Raw genomic sequence first — 25,551 nt, forward strand, 5'->3', positions numbered from 1 at the left:
CTATTCCACCCTGGTTCTCAGGTTGAATCCTGGCTGCCAGCACTTGGGTGAGGGGTAAATTCATTCTTAGCTGCTAGAGGCCCTCCACCTCCACCACCCTCTGTCCCTGCTTGCTGGGGGTTCTGCTGGAAATCAGTATAAGCGAGCAGATAGTTGTTTTCTGCTCACCCCTGGGCGACATGCTGTGTGGTCCAAGCAGAAGTTTCGGGAAGATGATGGTGTTCTGCTTCTAGTGCAAGTTTATGGAAAAGCTTTGCTACAGTAAACATAAGAAGTGTCCCCACATAGGAACGGAGGTAGCATAAGCCCAGATGAAAGGTCCCGGCTGGTGCCCTCGACACCACTGGCTGCGTCCACTGCCCAGGTCCCAGTAGGTCACTTGCTCTGCAATCATTCCACTCAGCCCAGTTGACAGCACACTCCACCCCCCACCCCCGCTTTATTTTCTCCACAGTCCACTTCACCATCTGACATATTTTCTAGTGGCTTGTTTGCTGATACCCCTGCCCGCCACCCCCAGAACTGAAGCTTCGCCAGGCACCAATGGGGATTTTCATCACCCCAGCATGATGAACAGTGCCTGGCACTATGGGGCATACAGAGCTGTTTGCTGAAAGAATGAATAAAAAAGGGCTGTTGGCAATGAGACCCCAGTCTGTGATCTGATTACCAGTTATTTTTTAACTTTGTCATTTTCTCCCAATTGAACTGTGAGAGTAGACTCTGATCAGAAAATATCTTTCAAAAAAAAAAAAAAAAGAAAATATCTTTCAAGTAAGACCGGCCTCCAAAGTTTTTTTTCACTATATTCTGGTTGCCTCTATGAAAAGCCTTGTTTTTGAAAGCCTGTCTTCCAATGATCAGGTAAAAAAAAAAAAAAAAAAAAAAAAAAAAAAAAACTTCTTTGGCTCTTAAAAGTAAAAGGCAGAAAACAGATTTTATTTCAAAAGATTTTTCAAGAGATTTTTTTGGAGAAAAAGATAAGTTACATTACAAACTTAAATGTTTTTCACAATTTCTGACTCTTTTTTTCTCCAAGGCTGGCATCAGGGCACTGTTCTGAGTCCTAGGCCCACCAGAATTTGGCCTCCAACTTCCTCTTCCTCCACTTTTCCAAGCAAAGCAGTGAGAATGGTTACAAGGCTGGTGACAGCCATAGGCCCACAGGATTCCAGGCCTGTTCTGAGGAATTTTAGCTTATGTCCCAGCACCCAGCTGGGCTATGAGGCAGCTGACCGGTAATGGTGGGTAGGCAGCAGGGACCTGATGAAAACCCCAGGCTGAAGCCAACCAGGCTCCCTCAGCTAGGCTGGGACTCACCATGATGCCCAGACACCAGCCCAGAGCTCCACTGAGATCAGAAGGGTTCAGAAGCCCCTAGGAGCACTGTATTCTGTCAAGGCACCTTAAGATCAAACTAAATGGCATGTGTGAAAGCCAAACGTTCCTAAGACCAGTTTCTCAGGTCAGACATGACACCAGAAACCTTCATGTATTACCCAGAAAGTCAAAACGTGCAAATTAATGGTTCTCACATGCTGGACCACAACAGCCCCGGCACACCAGCGGGCTGGAACTGGCCCGATAACAGCAGTCTCCTGTGCTGAGTCCAACAGGCCTCATCCTTAGGTGGAGAAGGGCCACATCCCCAGGACTTCCAACGTGTACCCGCAAAGGGCTTGAGAAGGGAGCATCACACGTCACCATGAGCCCTGATCCTCTCTCACCCCTCTCAAGAGCCCCAGCTGGTGCCTCTGCCAAGAGTCCAAGCGGCCCAGAGGGTCACAAAGGAGATTCAGATGAATGACCTGGCCAGAGTAACCATGTGATCCACGCCACACGCCACATCTACGGGCTCTCCTGGCATCGTCACCTGAAAAACAAGACCCAGTACACCGAGGATAAATGGCTGGCAGACAGGCGTGGCAGCAGCCCAACCTGGACCTGACCTTGCTCTGCTCACCCACGACTCAAGGATTTCCACAGCCAGGGCCATGCCCGTTTTCCAAAAAAGGGACACTTTTTCTTCTCTTTCGTGATCATTACTAGTAATTGTTATGACTATTATTCCGAGTAGGTAGCACATTCACACAGCTGGAACACCTTTCAATCCCACCCCTGTCATCACCTGCCCCACTCCCCACCATCCCTCTGAACTAGAAACCACATTTAATGGGTTACTCAGTCTTTCTAGAGGTGCTTGCTACATAGAGAAGCAAATGTTAAGTACCATGTGCTTTCGGGTGGAATGTTTAAGACATGCACCTGCACCTCCTCCTCAGACCCGCATGGCTCCTGCTGTTCTGACCAATCTGAGTCCTAACATCCTGCCTGGGGGGCTGGGAGGGGCAGCACCCAGCCAGGTGCATGGTAGCTGCAGAGGGGTCTGTAACTGCCTTCGAAAATTACTGAGCTTAAGTGGGGGGGAGGCCTAATCCAGATGACCTGGCCCAAAAGCCAAGAGGCAGCAGCGCTAATGCCAAAGCTGGGTGCCTTTGGCATGAGGGGACAGGTCCATTAAGGATCCTGGTCATAAGGCAAATGGATGCTAGTAACCATGTCACGCTTCCTACCTACCTCTCCCTCCCTAAACAAATGTCTTTAGCAAAACCCTGTTAGAGAAATCACTAAACCAACAAGAAGCAGTGCCTCAGTTCATGGAAAAGGCACGTAGATGCAGAAAGCGTTCCAGGCTGACCATGGAAGCAGAAAACACAACGCCCCTGTGGTGACCAGGCCCAGATGAACTCTTAGCAACCTCCCCTGGCCATTAGAGTGCCTTTTATTGACCTTCCCCGGGAAAACGCCACTCTCCTCCCTTATCTATCGGTAGCTAAGCTGCTGCACTTAAGCACCTACGGCCTTGCTCCCCGAGTGCTCTGGCCATTAGAGCCCAAAGTAGAGCAAACCACTTGGTCTTGGATTACTGGCCAAGACAGCAGTGTTGGTTGAGGCTGGCCGCAGACGTGCGGGCCAGGCCACTGGCGCCCTCTCTGGGGCACAGCAGGCAGCTCGCCTGAGGAAGCAGTCCCTCAGCCTCTCACCACCTCTGAGCTGAGTCCAAGAGAAGACTGCCCTCGGCCAGGTTTTATTTTTATCCTCATCAAGGTTAAAAGGAGTTTCTATTCTAAACCAATTTACACTCACAGCATTATTGCAAAGGAAACAGTTCTAAAAGCCAGAAGCATATTTAGTCTGAGTTCGAACAGAATCAGCTTGGGAACCTCTCTCCACAATTACTAGTGCCTACAACGCCCACCCGGTGACAGACAGGGAGGCTGAGCGGTAGCACTGACAGGGGCTGAGCCCGGACCTCCTGCGTCCCCCCCTTGGCTGCTCCTGAAACTTCCTTCATGGCACCGGCTGAGAAAAGAGAGACAGCTCAGCCTGCAGAAAGTTCTGCCACAAGTGCCTTCTTGCTTCTCTCCTGGGGCATCCGCACCACCCAGGGCCTGTGGTTACTGAGGAGGTCGGAAGGACAGGCTTGAAGGCATAGGTTTCCCCAGCTTGTGTTCCCACACTCAACCTGGCCCTGACCCGAAGGCAGGCGGGGAGGGCAGCTCCGTCCGCAGCAGTCCCAGGCCCACATCACAGCTCGACTCGCCGAGGGGCCCGACAGCTGGCCAGCCCCTAGGGCTCCTGCAGTCGGCGTCTGCAGGTGCAGTCTGCGGAGGAGCGCCCCCCTCACAGGGGGTTCTGAGAATGAGAGCGAAGGAACAGAAAGCACCCAGCGTGCTAGACAGCCCTGCTGCCTCTGGGAAAGGCTGCGTGTTTGTTGAAAGCGAGTGTGCTTCCCAGGGGTGGAAAGGGTGAGGCCATTCAAGGACTTCCAGCAGCAGTCTGCTCCCAGCACAGGGCTGCCGTTTTGGCAAGGGGGCCTGCAAAGGCCAGATGATACCGGGTCAGTGGCCACCCGCCTCTGCACGCTTCCTTCTCTCCACCGATGGACCCTGAGTCGCCAGTAGGAATGGCAAAGAGAGCAGTGTCTCAAAGTCAGACCTAAGCTTGACTCTCTGCCTCTGCCGCTTACTAGACATGTGACCTTGAAGAAATCACAGACCCTCTCTAACTAAGCTCTGAGTGTCACTGCATAGCAGGAAGACATCCTGGAATGCCCCAGAAGGAGAAGCTTGGGTGGCTTAGGGGATACTTCCTGGGACCACAGCCCATCAGAAAAGCCCAGGTTCTGTGAGTCTATAAAACTAGTCAGGAACATTCCCAGAGCAACAAAGAACGCTTTATTCTTTTTTGTTTCTTTCCTGGAATACTTCCTAAATGATGTAACCTATCCCCCATTGAAGATTAATTAGAAAATACATTTTTTTAAAGAATAAACATCACCTGTAATTTCTTTTTAAACTAAGTACCACAGAACAGACTGGAGACTAATCTAATCTTTGAGGAATCCAACCTAGTTGATCAAAAAGCCTACTTCCTGCCACCTCCACTCTTCCAGAGCTGCACCACATCTCTGAGCTTGCACAGAGCAGGACAGGGCCGGGAAGCAAACATCAACACCATCCTCTCGGGCCTTTGCCCAATCCTCTAACCCCAATCAAAAGGTGTCCAGGACCAAGTTAACTAAATGCACCTTTAGTGCCCACAATTGTGCGAGAGCGAGGGCAGCAGTTTGGCTCCCCTCTGAGGAACCGTGTGCCTGTTTGCCTGCTCTGCACCCCAAGGACCACCACCCATGAGGCTCCTTACAGGGCATGTGGGGCCAGAAACCTCGGGGAGGCTATTCATTCCCTCCGCTCACTCACCCGCCCCAGGAAGGAGCAGGCTGAAAGGCCAAGCCCACGTTTGCTTGGCTCCTCACCACCACTGCCTCACCTGTAGCCAGGGAGGAGGAAGCAACTATACCAGGAAAGGGAGCATTCCTTGGGGTTGGCCCAGCTGGGTGGTGCTGACACACCAGGTAATGCCCTCAAGCCCACCAAGCCCAGCCTTACCCTCCATGGGAAATACTGGTCTTCCAGGCGACCGATGCCCAGGCAGCCCCGGATGTTCTTGCCCCACACAAACAGCTCTCCTTTGTCTGCAAAGAAAGGAAAATGGTGGCTTGAGTGGGGCAAGACCAAGGGCAAGTCTCCAAGAAGGGTCATGAGAAGAGGCTTTGTAGAACAAAGCCTAATGTTAAACTTCGATTTCACGAGGCGTTAATACTTTCTTTGGAAGGAAGTGCACTGTCCCCATACCAAAACATGTCCAGCCCAGACTCACACTGATTATCACAGGAGCAGAGCAGACACACAGGTGGGCACCAACAGCTCACTCTGCTGACCTAAGGCGCAGCCCCTCACCGACAGTTACGTCTGACCAAACCGAAAATCCTGAAATCTGAGCATCCCCAAATCCTGCCACATCCTTGCAGTGTGAGAAGTAGGATGATCTGTCGCTCCTTGTCTGCTTTCCAAGTCTCAGGAGCATTTAGTCAAGTGACAGACACATGATGATCAGGCCCCTGTGTGGGCCAAGTGTAGGTCTGTGTGCTAGGAGCTGGGATAGGACAGTGAGTACACATGTGTGGTTGCTGTCTGCATGGGGCCGGAGCTAAAGAGTGAGAAACAAACAAATGACCAAACCCACACAGAAGCATGTGAAAAGTGCCAGGAAGGACAAGAACAGGGTACTAGGAGCATCCCTGAGAGGGAATCTGCACTGGGGCTTGGTGAATCCTCCCTCCAGGATAGACCCCCCCCAGGCCTGGTGGGGCAGCTTTCAGCTCAGGCTTCATCCATATCCACTTCAGACACTCCTTGGCATGGAAGCCCAGCTTTGCCATCCACCATCTGGCAAAACGCTTTGGTCCCAAGAAGTGGAAGAAAAGCCAGGACTAAGCAAATCCCGGCTAATTAATAGGAAACCTTTTGTTAGGCTGTCAGGCCCCTCTGGTCTGACCATCTTCCTTGGTCTTCCACACTTAGATTGTGTATGTTTAACGGAGCAGTTGAGTCTAGCCCTCTGAAACATCAGCAGACCTCAGGGGCACCTCCCAGTGGGCCAGGCCCTAAGGTGAGGGAGAAAGCCAAGCGGTAATGTCCCTCTACTCACTGGCACCTGGAGGGTGGCTGTTGGTACTTGGGATAAATGTAGATAAGGATTTCATTTCAGGGTAATCCAAAATAGACATGGCAATAACAGCGAACAGAAAATAGTCTAGGGGCCTCCCTGGTGGCGCAAGGGGTTAAGATGCAACCTATGAAGCTCTCCGCAGCCACTGCAGCACCCCGAGCCAGCCAGGGAGCAACCCACATTGCACAACAGACCTCTCCTGACTCGCCCCATTGCTCCCCTCAGCAGTGTGCTTCGGTCAAGCTACCTGTTCTGTTCCCCGCTCTGTCTCTAGTGAATCCTCTCACCCCCCACACCTCTCGCCTATACCCCAGGTTTTTTGTTTGTTTTTTTTTTTTTATATATAGAGGCATGTTTTCTTTCTTTCTTTCTTTATTTGTTTGTTTTTGTTTATACAAGCACTGGGTACAGTCAGAAGCGTGGGAGGGTGAGAGAATTCACCAGAGCCAGAGCGGAGAACAGAGCAGGCAGAAGGACCGAAGTACACTGCTGAGGGGAGCAGTGGGCGGCAGGAGAAGTCTGCGCGCCATGTGGGACCCTCCTCCGGTGGCCGGGGAGCAGCCGGGGATCGAACCGGCGCCGCAGAGGCCGCGGGCAGCTTCGCAACCCAGCGCTCAACCGCTGCGCCACTGGGGAGGCCCTATACCCCAGTTCTTGTATGCATAAATAAATAAATCTTTAAAAAAAAAAAAAGAAAATAGTCTAGTACTCCAGTGGAACACTTCATATGTGTTCCCAAGTATGTCTTTGCACATAGTTTAAATCTTACAACAATCTGGGAAAACAGATTATTGTTACCTCCAGAATTAGCCCATAATGACTCTTATTTGCCAAATCAAAATAGCTTTAAAAACACATGTGATAAAAAAAAAATAAAAAAATAAAAAAACACATGTGACCTAGATGCTTTGGAAGGCCTGTGTGGTGGGGAGTGGCTCTTCCCCACCTCCAACATTGCTGCCACCCGGCCCTCATAAACACCCTCTATGTGGATATTTGGAGGCCCCCGAATTGGAGATATACACAATAAAACTGGCCGGGGGATGGGGGAGGAAGTCCCTAGAAAAGTCCTCACTTGAGGATGGGGTTGGAGAACACACACGAGGACCAAACTGACTGTTGGCTGAGATGTTTAAAAAGAAAACAATTACTTAGTATGAGATTAAAAAAGATTTTTTAATTGCAAGGAAAAAGCAAATATACTTGGAATCACAAAATGAAATTAATTTAGTACTGCCTTACTGTTCACGTCCACTAAAGAGCAGCACCCTGAGCCGAGAGGCACCATGTGAAGGCTGAGTGGCCGGCAGGAGAAGTGCACAGGCAAGAGGCCTGGAGTCACTGGCTATGTTAGGGCTCTGCAATTTGGCAGACCTATGAGAAAACCTCCACTTCAACCTTCCCGTTGATCATCCTCTCCCCTGCACTTTGGAGAAATCAGAGACTTACCTCCATACAACCACAGGACAATCTAACAAATGTGCCTCCTGCCACACCCCACCTCCTGGTCGGTCTGGGGGTTTGCTTGGCCAGAGGCTGGGATTAAACCCCACACTTTCATTTCCTAATTACCCAGTGCATTTGCCAAAGCTCTGCTGTTTTCCTCTAGTACCCTGACACACTCAAGGGTCCCCTCCTCCTCCGACCAACCCATATCCTCTTGAGAAGATCACTGAAAGTTAGCCTAACCACAAACCAAATGAGCCAAAGCAAAACTCCAGGATGAAAAAGAGATACACATTATCCAACCTCAAGCCAAACAATTTCTGGAACAGGCGCTCTTTAATTATCTGAAGCAGGACACCACTCTGCTGGATGTGGGTATTTAAGAGCTGCCCACAGTTCGGGGTTGAACCTAACCTGAGCTGTGCCAGTTGCTGGGGCATTCAGGCTTGGTCACTTACCAGTCAGGGCAGCAAAGTGGCTGAGTCCACATCGAATGCGGGACACCTGGACTTCAGGGTTGAACTCCGTCAAGCCGAAGAGAGTGGGTGGAATCATTTCTGGAAGAGCCGTTTCCACGAGGTTTGGTCCTTTTCCAAGAATTCCATAACCCCAGACAAAAACACGGCCTTCTCCTATGTTACAGTGAGAACACGGTCAGTAAGTCGGACCAACTGCAGCCCTCCCTTACTAAATTCTAGCTGGCCACCAAAATGTGTCTCATCCAGATGGGTTGTTTTCTTCCTGGCTTGGCAAGAACATACATGCTAACAGACATTTAAAATAACGTTTCTTCTCTCCTCTTTGAAATCGTTGCTTATGATGCAGGATGTGCACGGCTAGCCAGCTAACCAATCTTAGAACACCAACCTGCCACACTGAGGGTACCCTGCATGGGACCAGGCCACAGGGGAGCCTTGGAAGGAGAGTTTTTCTACTAAGAGCCTGAAGTTTAGCACTGATCAGAAGAGCAAGCCAACTTCATAAACGACTCTGGCCAGATTCCTAAAACTTTCAGAAACAGTTCTTAGGTTATGGAAAGTTTAATGCTCATTGGCGGTGCCAGATGTTTAATCCCAAGGGTATGGCTCTCAGCATCCAAACCCTATCTGCCTCTGCTTTCTTGGCGCAGCATCCCCAGAGAAGGCAGGGCTGGAGTCTTTGGCCCAGGCGGAGCAAGGAGGATAATGCAGTTCATTCTCTACTCCAGAGATCTGCTATGGAATTACCACCCTCACCCGTTAATGGCAGAATTCAGTCCAACTATATCTTCCCACAGTCATGTTCCCTTCTGCAGGCTGAGGTTGCCACCTGGGGAGCCAATGGACATGACCCTTCCCTGTCCAACCCACCTGCAGCTCCCAGGAACATACTGCCTCCAAGAGAGTCTCACCATTTAGCACAGCACAGCCTGTACCACCACACGCAGCCTGTTCCACCTTCCCCACGCCTGAGAAGGGTAAGCACCGGGGGACATTCACCTGGGTCAAAGGAAGGGTTCATACTGTTAGAAAAACAGGAAGGCGGGCCTCCCCAGTGGTGCAGCGGTTGAGCGCTGGGTTGCGAAGCTGCCCGCAGCCTCTGCAGCGCCGGTTCGTTCCCAGGCTGCTCCCCGGCCACCGGAGGAGGGTCCCACATGGCGCGCAGACCTCTCCTGCCGCCCGCTGCTCCCCTCAGCAGTGTGCTTCGGTCCCTCTGCCTGCTCTGCTCCCCGCTCTGGCGAATCCTCTCACCCTCCTGCGCTTCTGATTGTACCCAGTGCTTGTATAAATAAATAAAATAAATAAATCTTAAAAAAAAAAAAAGAAAGACAGGAAGGCACTGGGAGATGTTTTTTTTCCAGCAACCTTGTCACTAAGAAAAGTCCTCTTCTTTAACACTTTATTTGCTGTTTATCTAATTGAAACAATGAATCATTTCAATAAATCATTTAAACGACCATGTTTTCTTCTTTGTTTTGGCTACTCCAGCGCTCAGAACACAATCGCAGCCACTTGTAGCCACTGTGCATTATCCATTTAATGAGCTGACCTCTGCTCTCCCTTTATGCAGATTTATCTATTAATATATATTTAAAACTTTCTGTATGTTGTCAGAAGTCTGATATTAAAGAATGTGGCAGGTTATTAAACAGTCCTGATCTGGAAATAATACTGAAACTCTTACAAAGTATGATATCTAGGGTTTGCTTGAAAATAATCCAGGGCAAAGAAGCAGATGGAATTACAGATGCAACACAATCGGCCATTAGAAGCATGAGGTTTTGGGGAGGTGGGGTGGGGTGAAGAAGGGAGAGTAACGAAGTGTTCCAGAATTAGATAGTGGTGACAGCTGCACAACCTTGTGACTCTACTAAAAACCACTAAATTGTGTATTTAAAAGCAGTGAATTATAGCTCTACTTTAAAAACAAGCCATTAGTTGGTAATTGTTGAACACGGATGATGGATACACAGAAACTAATTATGCTATGAGCTCTACTTGTTTATGTGTGAAATTTTCCCTAATAAAATGTAAAAATCTGCCATATAGTATTGCTAATGGCAGAGATGGGGAAAGGCCACAGGCAAGGCTCTGTAGTGCTGAGGTGTTCTCCTGCTTGGCCTGGGTGGGCTGATGCAGAGATCTTCATCGAGCTGCCACCTGGTTAGGTGGAAAATGTCTAGGGCCTCCCCAGTGGCGCAGCGGTTGAGCGCTGGGTTGAGAAGCTGCCCGCAGCCTCTGCAGCGCCGGTTCAATCCCCGGCTGCTCCCCGGCCGCTGGAGGAGGGTCCCACATGGTGCGCAGACCTCTCCTGCCGCCCACTGCTCCCCTCAGCAGTGTACTTCGGTCCTTCTGCCTGCTCTGCTCCCCGCTCTGACTCTGGTGAATTCTCTCACCCTCCCGCGCTTCTGACTGTACCCAGTGCCTGTATAAATAAATAAATAAATCTTAAAAAAAAAAGTACTTTAAAAAAAAAAGAAAATGTCTAAAAATGTGGAAATGGCTAAAGCCTCACTGTAGGCTTTAGAAAGTTCCAGGGAACAACTGATAAATGCTCTCAAGGCCACACACCTGACTCACACACCCAGAAAACCGCTTAGGAGTCTCCTGCTTCTATATTCCAGCTGACTTGAAAGTGGTAATGTACCCCTGCTACAGGCAATAAATATCCTGTTGCCTCATGGTTCGGAGCTCAGACTTTGGAGAAGGATCTCCTCTGAGCCCGCTGGCATTAATAAAGAACTTCTCTCCTCCTCTCTGAGTGCTGCCTGGTTTCCTGATGGAATTCTGCTGTAACACCATGATCTGTGTGCTCTCTAGGCATGTGTGTGGCGCTGCTACAAGAAGCACTTTGTGACACCACGGGAACTCACACCAACAGTTTCATACCCCTTCTGAAACAAACAGGATACACAGACACACCCAAAATGCTACTCTAAACCAGTACCACCTCGCAGAAACAGTGAGCATGATGGCTTCTGAACCTGAGCTTGCTTTCCAGGCTCCAATGAGATGGCCAAGAACTCGGTCCCTCGAGGCAGTCTTCCCCCCCCCATAAAGATTTATTTATTTATACATACAAGCACTGGGTACAGTCAGAAGCACGGGAGGGTGAGAAAATTCACCAGAGCCAGAGCGGGGAGCAGAGCAGGCAGACCAACGAAATATACTGCTGAGGGGAGCAGCGGGCACAGCAGGAGAGGTCTGCACGCCATGTGGGACCCTCGCTGGGGGCCAGGGATCGAACCGGCGCTGCAGAGGCTGCGGGCAGCTTTGAAGCCCAGTGCTTCTGCGCCACCAGGGGAGACCCTCAAGGCAGTCTTACAAGACCTAAGCAGGACTTAATACACCACACATACCTCTAATCAAGGTCCTTAACACTTCTTATTCCCAACCTCCCAGCACCACACTTAGGTGGCCTCATACCTGCGTGGAGTCCGTGACAGAAGCCAGCTGCAGGTACTCAGAGTTCCCCCAACCAAAGAGGCCTCCATCGGCCGACACAGCCAGGCAGCAGTCACCATAGGTGGCCACCTGGATGATGTTCACCCCAGCAAGGTCCCCGCCCAGCTTGGTAGGTACGCTGGTGATATTGTAGTGGCCCAGACCTAACACAATGAAAAATATTTAGTTATAATTGTTTATTTTTGAAGAAACTCACATACACCTACTATGTGCCCAATGCAGTTTTAAGCATTTCACAGATGTCAATTCAGAAATCCTACCCTGTTCCTTTGCATACTACATAATTTCCTTCTCCTGTTCTCTTAAATGAAAAAAAAAAAAAAAAACAGTAACAGTTTACTTAATTTTTTTTCACTCCTTCAATAATTATTTTTAAAATCTTTGAAATTTCCTGAAACGTTTGAAAGGTGAAATATCACTACACAACCTATTAGACACCTTTCAGAATACACATATAAAATATAACAATTTCTAAAGCGCTATTTGGTTTGCTAGAAAATAAAGGAGCTCTCTAAAAGCCCATCTCACCCCAACATCCCTCTCCACACCCCCCCAAAAAACAGTAAACCAAAACTGGCAAAACGAGAGGGATAAACAGAAAGTGGAGGAAAGCTAGAAAGTATTGCACGGACAGTTGTTACTCTTAGCATTATGAGGAGGGTAATCCTGGGCCAGGGCTCCATTTTGAAGCAGGCTTTCTCAAAGGGTCCAAGGCAGGGACTGGTAGCGCCCCTAGCAACAGGCAAAAGCAATCCCAATCCTCCCTGGTGGAAATCATCTCCAATTCATGCCCTTAGAGTTTCCACAACTTCAATTCAATAAAATATGAGCTTGTCCCTAATTCTGGAGTTCCTTTGGGGGTAGCATGTTTCCTCTTTAAAAGGTTCAAAGTTTCCTCCCTCTGTCTGAGAAAGGTTCAGGTTCAGAACTTCTTTGCTGAGTGGTGGGAGTTACCTCCAATGCAGTGTCAGTTCATTTCAATGGGGGTGGGGGGGGAGGGGGTTGGGGGGCAGGGGACACAACAAACAGTATTCCCCAGAAAGTGATAAGGAAGGTTAAGAGTCAATTTAAGGAAAGTGGGTTCTAGCCCAGAAAGCCCTACAGCTCACAGCCCATAGTGCAATATCCTCAGGGCAAAAAGCACACCACCTGTTTGCCCGTCTGCGCCCCATCCACAAGAATAGACTTCTCCTTTGTTCGTTAGGAACAGACTGTGGTCCTGCCCACAGGCAACCTATGGACACAGAGGTGAGGTCAATGAGAAGTGCTGCTTAGAGGCCCAGTATTGAGTTGATGGACCCCAAGCTCGTGCCACCCCCTAGTACTGCTAAACCCTGAGAGCACTGGCTCCACGCATCCCTCTGCTCTTTCACCACAGTCTGGCTTTTCTCCCACTCCCCAAAAACTGCTCTTGCTAGGTGACAGGCCCCGAAGGAGCAAACCCTAGAGCTCCTTCATGCTGCTTCACTTCCAAGGACCCACTCCGTCCTCCATAAGCTGTTCTCTTCCCCACTCCCCGCTGTCCCTAATAGCAGCCAATCGTTGTCACTTGCTCAGCATTTGTGCTCAGCATCTGCGTTGTGCCCTTCAGGTCTGGAATCCTTCTCCAAGGTCTGTCACTCTTCACACTTCCAAAAGTTTTCACCAACACTCCATGCTGTTTTCTCAGACCCACTACTCAGTGCTACAGAATTCCAGACCTGTTTTTCTAACTACCTCATGAAAAGCACCCTTTACTGAACACTTAGCATGCCAGGCACTGTGCTAAGTCAAATACCCAAAATCACCTAGTAAGAAACTGAATTTCAGAAATTTGGTGAATTGCCCTAGGTCACCTAGTTAATATGTGGAGAAGCAGGGACTTGAATTTGCACCTTTGTGACTTTCAAGTTTATGTAAGAAATACTACACTCCACTGCAACCACAAAGCCAAATTCACTCTTTCTCCATCACACATTGGCTCTCCATCCCTTCCGCCTAAAGCCTGCCAATTCTTCATGACTCCTCATTGGGCCAGAGACATCAGCTTCCAATCATTTGACGCTGGCGCCACACCTGACCCCTCTAGCTCACTCCCTGCCCATCCAGTCAAGCTCCAAATCCAGTCAGGTCTCCTCCCTACATTCTCCTCCTCCCTGTGGCTTCCCAACTATCCTTTATCACCTCCTCCCCCAAGTCTACTCCAAACCATGATCAATTCTCTTTTTGAACAAATCACAATTTGGCTGTCAGTCACCAGGCTTAGAACATTGGACAGCCATAAAACCTTCCCTAGCACCCAGTCCAGTCTATCTGGTAAATTCCTCTGCCACCTCCTCCATGCTGCCTTCTCTCCCTTCCATTCCATCCCAGCAGACTTCACAATTCTCCTTCTGTTGCTCTCATAGCACTTTCTGTCTACTTTCATTTACGTATTTCAAGATTAAGAAGTACTTACCAAGTGCCATCACTGTACCAGGAATGGGAATGAAATGGTGAGCAAAGGAAAGCAAACCCAGTCCGGAACACCATGCTGCGATGCACTGACACTGTTCATGTTTGTAAACTGTCTTTCCCACTCAGTGTTATTCCTGCAAACCTCATTTTTGTACGCCCACAGTCTAGTGTAAATCTCAGTCTACAGGTGGGGAGCTATGATTTTCACCAAAATAATTTAGGAATTCAGAAAACTCCCCCTAACAAATTTTATCACCCCACCCAACTTTCACCCTTTCAAAGTCAGCCCAGAGGACAGGACAAGCAGCTCTCCGTCCAGGTCTCTTACCTGCACCACCTGTCCATCGAAGTCCTGCATTCTATGGATTTTGTGACTTTCACTGCAGCAGGAAGCAATTTGGAGAGAAGCAAGAGATACAGTGGTGTAATCCCTGCACAGTCTGTCACCCCTAACTGGTAGCCCCGAGACACACATAGTAATGTTAGAAAAACCCTCAATATCAAATACAAGACAGGGTTCAGCCCAGGTGTGAAAATAAACCAAACCAAGCAAATCCTTAAAATGCTGCTAGTACTGAGAGTGATGCTTAGACACACCAGTATGATATGAGGAACTAGTGGGAGTTTTTCTTTTAAAGATAAAAGGAATAGGACTGAAACAGTAATTTTTTTAAGTTAATCAATTTGATGGGGAAAATAAAAAAATCCCAGGAAGCGCCACACATCACAATCAATGAGGGCTCACCTCCCCTCCCCTCCCACCAAGCTGATGTGTGGAACTCAACCTGCAATGGAAGCGCCATAGCTTTCTGATGATTTCCCACTCAAGATGAGGAGCTTGCTTTTCACTGCTCCGGGTCTATCACAGCGTAAGTGCTCAATAAATGTTCAACATGTAATACAACTTGGGAAAGGGGTAGTCCTTTGGGGAACTCACCTGTAAATCTCATTTTCAACCACTTTTCTTCCACATTGTCCATAAGAATTGTTTCCCATGCTGAAGACTAAAGAATAACACCATGAAGGAAATCAGTGCTACTGGTTCACAGACTCTTAGCATGTCAGGGCTAGAGGGGTTCTCAAAAGTGGCCATAGTTTAAGGGCTCATCCTCGTGCCACTTGGTTTCCTCCTCCAACATTCCCAGGCTTTGTGGCACAACCATAGGCCTGCTGGGGTTTAGACCAGTCCTGACAGCCTGGGCTGCCTTTCTTGTTCTTTCTGCCTTCCCTTCCAGCCCTAGTTCCAACTCTCAGAACTTCCAAGGTAGGAGGTGAGCACCTCCAGTAAAAGACCCAGCACCCCCATCCCCTGTCACCATGTTGCCCTAGATGCCAAATGCCCTGTTGAAAGAGTTCCTCAACCCCACTTTCGCCTTTTCCTCTAGAGCACACTTAGCCAGAAAATTAAATTTGAAAACGTCAGTCAAATAGGCCCTTCCTGGAATTCACTCTTCTGGAAAATGTCAGGGTTACCCAGGGCCCTGGATTCTGATAGTCCCCCACCACTTGAGAACTGTTAGCAAACACGTTTCCTTCAGTACAACAAAAAAAGCCTTCTACACGTACAGGCCACCTCAGCGACTTCAGGGCAAAGGGAGCAGAGCGGGGCACTTGGTAAGGCTGGCTGGTGTGCCCTGTCACAGTATACACATCTGAGATTTACAGAAAACTACAGAGGGCATAAAAAAGTCAGCAAAGTACACCAAATAAAGCTCTCTAAGCAATCCTACTGATTTACCTGGGAAATGCCAACACCTTCACCAACTAGATGTGGCTCAATCAAGCAAGTCATGTCAGGAGATCCCCCACTCCAACAACAGTGAATAGGCACCTACCTCCTTCGCTATCTGTCAGGACGAGAGAGTGGGCTCTGCCACAGGAGACCTGCAGCACCCGTGTCTCCTGAGGTCTGTCCAGAGGCAGTGGGATGGGCGAGGGTTCCAACACGTACTCATATCCCCTCCCTGAAACAAAAACAACTAGGTTCACAGGACATCACCCTGACTGAGAATCACAGCATTTCTAACAGAAAAATCATATTGTCCAACCCCATGTCATTACTCATTCTGGGACTGGAATCACTTATTCAAGGCACATAAATCAGCGGCACAGCTTGGCCTAGTCCCCCTCCCAATCCATTGTACTCTGTTACCACTATATATTAGATTCTCGAGGAGCACACTTAGTCTCATTAGATCTCTTCAGATGTGATTTTACATAACTTGAATCTTTAAGGAAAGTGAAAGCATTTTCTTCCTGCATTATATACTAAATTTCTCAGTAAGGCAAAGAACGACATATATAGTATGATCCCACTTTTATTAAAAGGAGGCAAAAAGAATATAGAAGTATATTTGCCTGCATATATGATAACTCCCTCTGCTAACAGGTTGTCTTCAGGGAGAAAAACTGAGGCTGGGAGAACAGAAATGGATACCAGACTCACTCCAGAACTACAAAAATATATTAGCTGTGCAAAAAAGGAAATTTTAATATTTAAATAAGCAAATAAAGGAGAAATGTTTTAGAAGTCACTTGAACCTTATTGTTCTTTACAATCCTACTGGAGAAGCCAGATTAGTCCATGTAGGGACTTACTCTTGCAGGTTTTAAACAGTAAGACTTTGAATATGTATTCAAATATTAACTCCGGGCCTCCCCGGTGGCGCAGCGGTTGAGCACTGGGTTGCGAAGCTGCCTGCAGCCTCTGTAGCACCGGTTCGATCCCCAGGGGCTCCCTGGCCATCAGAGGAGGGTCCCACATGGCGCGCAGACCTCTCCTGCCGCCCGCTGCTCCCCTCAGCAGTGTACTTCGGTCCTTCTGCCTGCTCTGCTCCCCGCCCTGGCTCTGGTGAATTCTCTCACCCTCCCACGCTTCTGACTGTATCCAGTGCTTGTATACATAAATAAATAAATAGGGCCTCCCCGGTGGCGCAGCGGTTGAGCGCTGGGTTGCGAAACTGCGCGCGGCCTCTGCGGCGCCGGTTCGATCCCCGGCTGCTCCCCGGCCACCAGAGGAGGGTCCCACATGGCGTGCAGACCTCTCCTGCCGCCCGCTGCTCCCCTCAGCAGTGTACTTCGGTCCTTCTGCCTGCTCTGCTCCCCGCTCTGGCTCTGGTGAATTCTCTCACCCTCCCGCGCTTCTGACTGTACCCAGTGCATGTATAAACAAAAACAAACAAACAAACCAGCAAAACAAATAAATAAAGCATGCCCCTATTAAAAAAAAAAAAAAAAAAAAAAAAATAAATAAATAAATAAATAAATAAATGAATAAATGAATAAATAAATAAATCTTAAAAAAAAAAAACAAATATTAACTCCAATATGTAAGCTGGAATTAAGGAGACCTGCAAAATGCACTCGCCCTCAACCTACTCCCCACTGAATGATCACTGTTTTCTCCTAGGAACCTCATGTCTAAAAAGATTTTGTCTAGCAGATAAACACATCATTACTATTAAAATACATTTGTCCATTTATATTCAAGAGTGACTGATATAATTTTCAGATATTCCTGTTGATCAGCATGGAATGCCTGGTTTATCACAATGAGACCATGTGATTCTAGCAAAATCAAAGAAAATGGACAATGTTGTTAGCTTATACAGCCCTACTGAAGATATAAAGCCCCTTAAAATACTGAAAAGTGAATTATTTTCCCCATTACTACCTACAAAGACTCCCAAAGGCCTGGAAGCAGTAAGTACATAACATTTAAAGGGAATATGACTCTAAATCCAGCTACCAAATGACATGAAAAACGGAGGACAGAGAATAGAGTTAAATGGCACCACAAGAATGCATTCAGCGAAGTCTAGACTAGAAAATTCTATAGGATAGCATTTTTTCTCCCTCAATAAATTTCAGGGGAAAAAATTAAAATAGACTTAAAAGACTTCTAAAAGTCTTATCAATACAATGTCTGAGCCAAAACAATTTTTAAAAATAAAAATCTAATGACAGTTATGAGACAACTGGCAATTTCAACACTGATGCATACTTGGTAACATTAAGGGCCTACACTATTATTTTCAATTGTGAGAATGATCTTGTGCTAAAAAAAAAAAAAAAAAATGATCTTGTGCTTACATTTTCTAAGAGTTCTTACTTTTTCTTAATAGATATTGAAATAACTATGAATAAAATCAATGTTGGGATTTGTTTTAAATTTATGGTTAAGAGGGCCTCCCCTGGTGGCGCAGCGGTTGAGCGCTGGGCTGCGAAGCTGCCCGTAGGCTCTACAGTGCCGGTTCGATCCCCGGCCACCAGGCAACAGTCCCACATGGCACGACAGACCTCTCCTGCCATGCCCGCTGCTCCCCTCAGCAGTGTATTTCATCACTCTGCCAGTTCTATTTCCCGCTCTGGCTCTGGTGAATTCTTTCGCCCTCCCATGTTTCTGACTGTACCCAGTGCTTGTATAAATACAATAAATAAATCTTTAAAAAAAAAAAATTTATGGTTAAGAGAGAGTAGGGAAAATGAGTAAAACAAGACCGGCATGAACTGATGCTGGCTGAAGCTGCTGACAGTGCACTAGAGGCATGACACCATTCTGTCCATTTCTGTGCATGTTCCCAACAGAGGTATACCAAAAAAGTGTCACCTTATAGCTAATGGACATTAATACTGATGTATAAAAGAATATGGACAGGGCCTCCCCGGTGGCACAGCGGTTGAGCACTGGGTTGTGAAGCTGCCCACAGCCTCTGCAGCGCCGGTTCAATCCCCGGCTGCTCCCGGGCCACCAGAGGAAGGTCCCACATGGCGCGCAGACCTCTCCTGCCGCCCGCTGCTCCCCTCAGCAGTATACTTTGGTTCTTCTGCCTGCTCTGCTCCCTGCTCTGGCTCTGGTGAATTCTCTCACCCTCCCGTGCTTCTGACTGTACCCTGTGCTTGTATAAATAAATAAAAAATAAATCTTAAAAAAAAAAAGCAAACATTGTACAAAAATGAACAATGATGTAAAATATATATAAATAAATAATTTTGAAAAAAAAAATATGGACATAAAACTAAGCAAAAAAGGCAGAAAACAAAATGTACACTGTGATTACAATTATGTAAAAATCAATCCACACAGGGTCTCCCTGGTGGCGCAGAGGTTAAAGACAGCGCTATGAAGCTCTCACCAGCCACTGCAACACAAGTTTGATCCCTGGCCGCCTAGGAGTTGACCCACATGGCGTAGCAGACCTCTCACATCTCCCTGCTGCTCCCCTCAGCTGTGTATTTCAGGCAATCCACCTGTTCTGCTCCCCACTCTGTTTCTGGTGAGTCCTCTCACTCCCCACACCTCTGGCCTACACCCCGGGTCTTGTATGTATAAATAAATAAATCTTGAAAAAAAAAATCAATTTGTACATAAATGAACAAGAAAATAAAGATTTGTCCAGTGTGTGATTCTAAGTAACTGTTTTTTGTTTTTTTTTTAAGATTAGATTTTATTTTATTTTTAAGATTTTATTTATTTATTTACTTATACAAGCACTGGGTACAGTCAGAAGCGCGGGAGGGTGAGAGAATTCACCAGAGCCAGAGTGGGGAGCAGAGCAGGCAGAAGAACCAAAGTATACTGCTGAGGGGAGCAGCGGGCGGCAGGAGAGGTCTGCATGCCATGTGGGACCCACCTCCGGTGGCCGGGGAGCAGCTGGGGATCAAACCGGCACTGCAGAGGCTGCGGGCAGCTTCGCAACCCAGCGCTCAACCACTGCACCACCAGGGAGGCCCCTAAGTAATTGCTTTATTTCAAAAAATGTTTCTTATTGTACATATATTGTTTGACTGAAGTCTGCTGTTGAAAATGTCATTGTAGGGCCTCCCTGGTGACACAGGGGTTAAAGTCCTGACGCTATCAGCTATCAAGCTATCACCATCCACGGCAGCATGAGTTCGATTTCCGGCCACGGTGTTAACCCACATGGTGTCTTGCCTACCACTGTTCCCCTCAGCAGTGTATTTCAGTCAGTCCACCTGTTCCGCTCCCTACTCTATCTCTAGTGAATTCTCTCTCAGCTGTACCTGCATATATTTATTTATGCATAAATAAAGAAAATCTTTTTAGGACCTCCCTGGTGGGGCAGTGGGTTAAGCACAATGCTGTGAAACTATCTGCAGCCTCTGCAGCACGGGTTTGATTCCCAGCCAGCCAGGGAGCTATCTACATGGCACGGCAGACCTCTCCTGTCTCGCCCTCTGCTCCCCTCATCAGTATTTTCGGTCCATCTGCCTGTTCTGCTCCCTGTTCTGTCTCTGGTGAATTCTCTCACCCTCCCACACCTCTGGCCTGTACCCCGTTCTTGTATAAATTTTTTTAAAAAAGTAATTGTAGGTAATTTCTAGCATTTTTACAATCCAAATTTCAAACATATGGAATAAAGTCTCCATCTGAAGTATTTCATAAATTTTTAGATCACATTCTAGGTGCCATGGAGTACACAGGCTAGCTCCAAGCTAGGAAGGGAAGGTCATTTCTTTGAGGCCAAAAAGAAACATCTTATCAGTAATGCCTTCTGCTTAAAGATTCAATATTATTACCACAGTCTGAAAAATAACCAAGTCCAGATGGTTTCAACAATATCCTTTGAAAGCAGCCACCTCTTTTGCTATTATGGTTCGGTTTATGCAATCATGTTCTTGTAAACTGAAGACAGAAGTCAAAGTGACAACATTCACCTTTATCTTTTCTGCTCCTGTGAAATCCAAGCTGAGAATCTTTGTTGAGTCCCATACCCCAAACTTTGGTGATCTCCTTGGTTTTTGAAGACAGCAGTGTGAATCCATAGCCACAGGCAGCAGATGAAATCTGAAAAAGGTACCATAAGGTATTCATTGATATGTGATATATAAAGTTTTCTCAGCAATAAATGACCTGCTGGATTCCAAGAATACACACTATTAACATAGCAACTAACATTTATTAAACATTTACTATTCAGCGCATGCTGATATATATTATCTCATTTCATCTTTACAATCACCCTATGAACTAGGGTGGTTCTCAACCCCCCATTCACCAAGATACAGGCTAGTATAGCAGTTAGGTTGAAGATGGCCTTAGCTTAATCTTGGCTCTACCCATTATCAGCTGTGTAACCTGAGGCGGATTACTTAATCTGTCTGTATCTTTTTCCCTCACTGTAAAATGGAAATAGTAGTGTCTCTCTCACTGGGTTGTTGTGAGGACTAAATTAGTTATAATATAGCTAAAGCCTGTATAATAATGCCTGAACTTTATAATTATTACAATTTTTACTTATTTTCATCATATTTATTATCATAATACAATGTCATCAATAGTTGTAGTAGTAAATAGATGAGAAAATCAAGTAATTAAGTAACTTGTCTAATATAGTCACAGAGCTAGTAAGTGGAGACCTGACTCCAGAGTGCATGCTCTTAACCTTTATGATGTACGATTACATTCTTAATCCACTGCCACAGAGAAAAATAACCAGTACACAGTTACTGTGATTTAACATGTTAGTAGTGCCAGTGTTGAGTATTTTATTCATACTGTTAGCAACTGAGGAAACTGAAGTCAAACTCCCTTTCTCTCAAGGCCCCTTTTCAGTTAAAATATTGAAAGTGAGAAGTCAAACTGGTCAAATCTGTTTCTTTTTCATCATCCACCAAGATAAACCCTCCCACCACTCCCTCCCCCCAAAACTCCCTCCCCCCACTTTTTTCAAATCTAAGTTCAGAGGCCTCCCTCCCATTCTGGCATGTTTAGACGCCATCCTGTCATCCTCTCTTTCGCATTCCCCTAACTGCTCCAGTAAGCATTTCCTTTCCGATTTTTCACAGACAACATCCCACATTTTCTCTGACCTTTTGAAATCTGCTTTCCTAACATCTGAACTTCTGGAGTCACACTGGTCCGAGCGTGATAATGTACATCCACCAGCTAACTGGCATTGGGCCTGTCCCTTAACCTCTCTGCGCCTCCCTTTCCTCCTCTGTAACTGTGGGTGACAATCCCGACTGCCAGCGTGATGCCACAACCCGAGCACCCAGAGCTGGCACATTTCGGCCACTCGATAAATGTCGGCAGCAGCCATAAATGCCTTCCCCTCCCATTCGTGAGTCGTCCTCCCGAAGCGTGGCCACCAGCGTCGCCAACTTCTCGAAGTGGGCCGAATGGCTGCGGGAGATGCGGCGCGGGCCAGGAAAGACAAGGAGCGGCGGCCCGCACCTTCTGATCTAGTTCCAGGCGGTAGGGCACGGGCTGGATCCTGCGGCGCGGGCGGCCGGGGCGGGGATCGGGCCCCGAGCCGGGCAGCACAAACGTGGGCACGCCCAGCGCCCCCGAGAAGCTGAAGCCCCACACGAAGATGCGGTCGGTGCGGGCCGCGCGCTCGCCCACGTACTGGAACACGGGAGTAGCCGCCTCGGCCTCCGCCGCTTCGCGCCGGCTCCGCGAGCGGCCGGCCGCCGTCCAGTGTCCCCGCCCCAGTCCACCTCCGGGGCCCGGCCCCGGCGCGCTCAGCCGCCGCCCCAGCCGTGCTCCCGCCGCCAGCGCCGTCCACGCCATTGTCCGCTGCAAGCCTCACTGGCTCTTGGGCGCCGCCATCTTGCGTGACCCTTGACCCCACGCCCGGCGGAAGTGGCTGCGGCCACGTTTACTGCGGGCTGAAGGCACTGGCGCTGAGGGCAGCTTCAGGGTGACCCGGAGGTGTGAGCTGAGTTGGGCGGTGCGGGGGCCGTGTGGCCCAGAGCTGACCGTGGGAACTCTGTCCTGGGCCAGCCCGCCTAGGGCGCGACCTTTCTCCGACTCCAGAGGCGAGGCTGAACTCACTGCCCTTGCTGAGCTTCTGCCTCGACTCAAGCTTTTTGCAAAGCATTTGTGGCCAGTTAGCAGGGGTGAAACTTAACGGGTTGCCCGCTCTGCGCACCCCAAATGCAATGCTCTTCAGACCTGTAAACAGTTCAGGGGTGGTGGTTCCCCTATGATATCCTCCGCGCGATTCATTTGTTTGGCTCCTGCAAAAACCGGGTGGATTCGGTCAGATAATGGTAAACTTCAGTCATGTTCCATGACGATAGTGATCCCCATACATAGACTAGAAGTGTAGCAGCTGTTACATCCAGGTTTGTGTAAGCAGTCCATGACGCCCACACAATGAAATCGCTCAAAGACACATTTCTCAGAACCTATCCCTGTCGTTAAGTGATGTGTGAGTGTGCTGTAAACTTAGCCCACTGCATAACCCAAAGACAGCTGCTGTGTTGGGGGGTAGTATTTTACTGGAACAGACACACAAGCTCTGGAACTTCCTGTGGAATACAGTTCTGGTGAATGGGTTTATTTTAGTCTCAACAGTTAGCCTCCATATGGAAGGACAGTTTTTCTCTTGAGTAATCCCTGCTCTTTCACTCCTGGGACCTCCCAAATAAGTATTTGTGTACAAGATCTTGTTTCCAGCTCTGCTTTTATGGGTATAGCTGAGACATATTGATAAAGGAGAATTATATAAAGATTATAGTATTGGGGCTCACCGCAGAAACAGAGCTGATAGGAGAAATAGGAGATCCATACCTGCTAAAGGGTCAGAAAAGCCAGTGGTGGGGTTCTAGTCCAAGTCCAAAGGCTTAGGAACCAGGAGCCCCAATGGTGTAAGTTCTAGTAAGCAGATAGGAGAATACCAGCGCCCCGAACTCAAACAGGTAGGCAGGCAGAGGGAGAAAAAGATTTTAACCTTCCTCCACCTTTTTTGCTCTATTCAGGCCCTCAGCAGATTGCATGAAGCCCGCCCACGTTAGCAAGGGCTTTCTGCTTTACCAAGTCCAACAATTCAAATACTATTCCCGGGCCTCCCTGATGGCACAAGGGATTAAGACACAACCTATAAAGCTGTCCACACGAGTTCAATCCCCAGCCAGAGAGCTACCCACCTGGAGCAGCAGACCTCTCCTGACTCACCCGCTGCTCCCCTCAGCAGTGTATTTCAGTAGATCTGCCTGTTCTGTTCCCCACTCTGTCTCTGGTAAATCCTCTCACTCCCCCACATCGCTGGCCTATACCCCAGTTCCTGTATGTATAAATAAATCTTAAAAACAAAAATAAATACTATTCTCTTCTGTAAACACCCTCACAGACACATTCAGAAATAGTGTTTAACCATTTATCAATAGCCAGTGGAATTGACACCTAAAACTAACCATCACAATTAATATATTTATTGAATATATAAATATTTATTGTTAATTATAAATTAGTATTAATAGTTAAATAATTTAAATAATTATGAAATATGTGTAGAATTTTCTTTTTTTAATTTTAATTTTATTTTTATATTCCCCATACAATTGCAACCCCCTTATTTGACCCCAATCTCTCCTTTCCCCGGCCCCCACTCCCCACAGAGTGTCTCTGGCTCATAGTTGTTTGTTGATTTTGATTGTTACTTTCTTATAGTTATTCTTTTTCCTGGTCTCTTATTTAAGTTTTCTAGATTCCTGCTATGAGTGAGACCATCCGGTATTTTTCTTTTTCTTTCTGGCTTATTTCGCTGAGCATGATCCCTTCCAGCTCCATCCATGTTGCTGCAAATTGCATGTGCTCATCTTTTTTGATCGCTGAGTAATATTCCATGGTGTATATGTACCACATCTTCTTGATCCAGTCATCTATTTTTTGGTCATTTGGGTTGTTTCCATAGCTTAGCTATTGTAAATAGTGCTGCTATAAACAAAGGGGTGCAAGTGCTCTTTGGAATTGATGTTTCTGTGTCCTTTGGGTAAATACCTAGGAGTGGAATTGCTGGATCATATGGAAGATGTATCTGAATTCATGGTCTTTGTGTTTTGTTTTGTTTTGTTTTGTTTTGTTTTGTTTTGCTTTCAAATATCTATTCTTTTAAAACCTGGCAAAGCTAGAAGTTTTAAAAAAATCTTTGTTAGAATGTCATATATGGGTCTATTGATTTCTAAAACATTTCACTTTTTGTTTTGTTTTTATTTATATATTTTTTACATCATTGTTCATTTTTAAACAATATTTGCTTCCCCCCACCCCCTCAGGTGTAGTCCCCATAGAGTTTCCTTCACCAATGCACCTGTGCACCATTACCTCAGTCCCCTGTGCTCCTCCCTCCCTCCCTCTGATCCCTCTCCCTCCTCCTCCCCTGCAGGATGTCTCTGGTTTAGAATGGTTTGTTTGTTTTTGTTTTATTTTGTTCTGTAAAACATTTCACTTTTAAGGAAATCCAAAAGACGGAACAACCTGTTTGAGATTTGGGCAACGAAAAGAGCCCAGTAAGGGACTCTGCAATGTACGCCTCAGCCACTGGGTGGCGATGCTTGCCCACCAGTGACGAGGGACTTGTTCGTGGATAAACAGGATAAAACAGCCTAAAGCTGGTTTTGGCCAGTTGGGATTTATAGTCCCAACTGGGCTTTTATAATTTACTATCAAAACCTGGTTGGTTTTATCTACTGGACAGATGCTGGCTGACGAATACTTCCGTTTTGCTCCAAATTTTTGCTTGGAAAGGATTGTCCTATAACGAAATACCAGCTCTCCCCAAAGTATTAAAATGGCTCCTAATGTTACCTAGGTTAAACTTATACTTTGCCTATAATGACATTTTTCAGTAAATGTTCTCATTTCTCTGTTACTTAGGGTAAATGAAATTCTCTAACCTGG

The 25,551-nt window shown here is 47.3% G+C and overlaps 1 protein-coding gene across 1 annotated transcript; it reads right to left on the reverse strand.

Annotated features, from left to right (window-relative positions):
- Positions 1-1,795: 1,795 nt before the first annotated feature.
- Positions 1,796-22,437, reverse strand: RCC1L (RCC1 like; the record flags this gene model as incomplete). The annotated part of the gene is made up of 11 exons (XM_084248771.1): positions 1,796-1,873; positions 4,953-5,038; positions 7,980-8,153; positions 8,912-8,999; positions 11,427-11,608; positions 12,615-12,699; positions 14,230-14,281; positions 14,839-14,905; positions 15,737-15,865; positions 20,580-20,709; positions 22,099-22,437. The coding sequence occupies 11 exons, from the start codon at positions 22,435-22,437 to the stop codon at positions 1,796-1,798; spliced, it is 1,410 nt and encodes a 469-aa protein (XP_084104897.1).
- Positions 22,438-25,551: the final 3,114 nt, after the last annotated feature.

Source organism: Talpa europaea (genome assembly GCF_964194135.1).
Source record: "Talpa europaea genome assembly, chromosome: 12".
In the NCBI taxonomy this organism is placed as follows: Eukaryota; Metazoa; Chordata; class Mammalia; order Eulipotyphla; family Talpidae; genus Talpa; species Talpa europaea.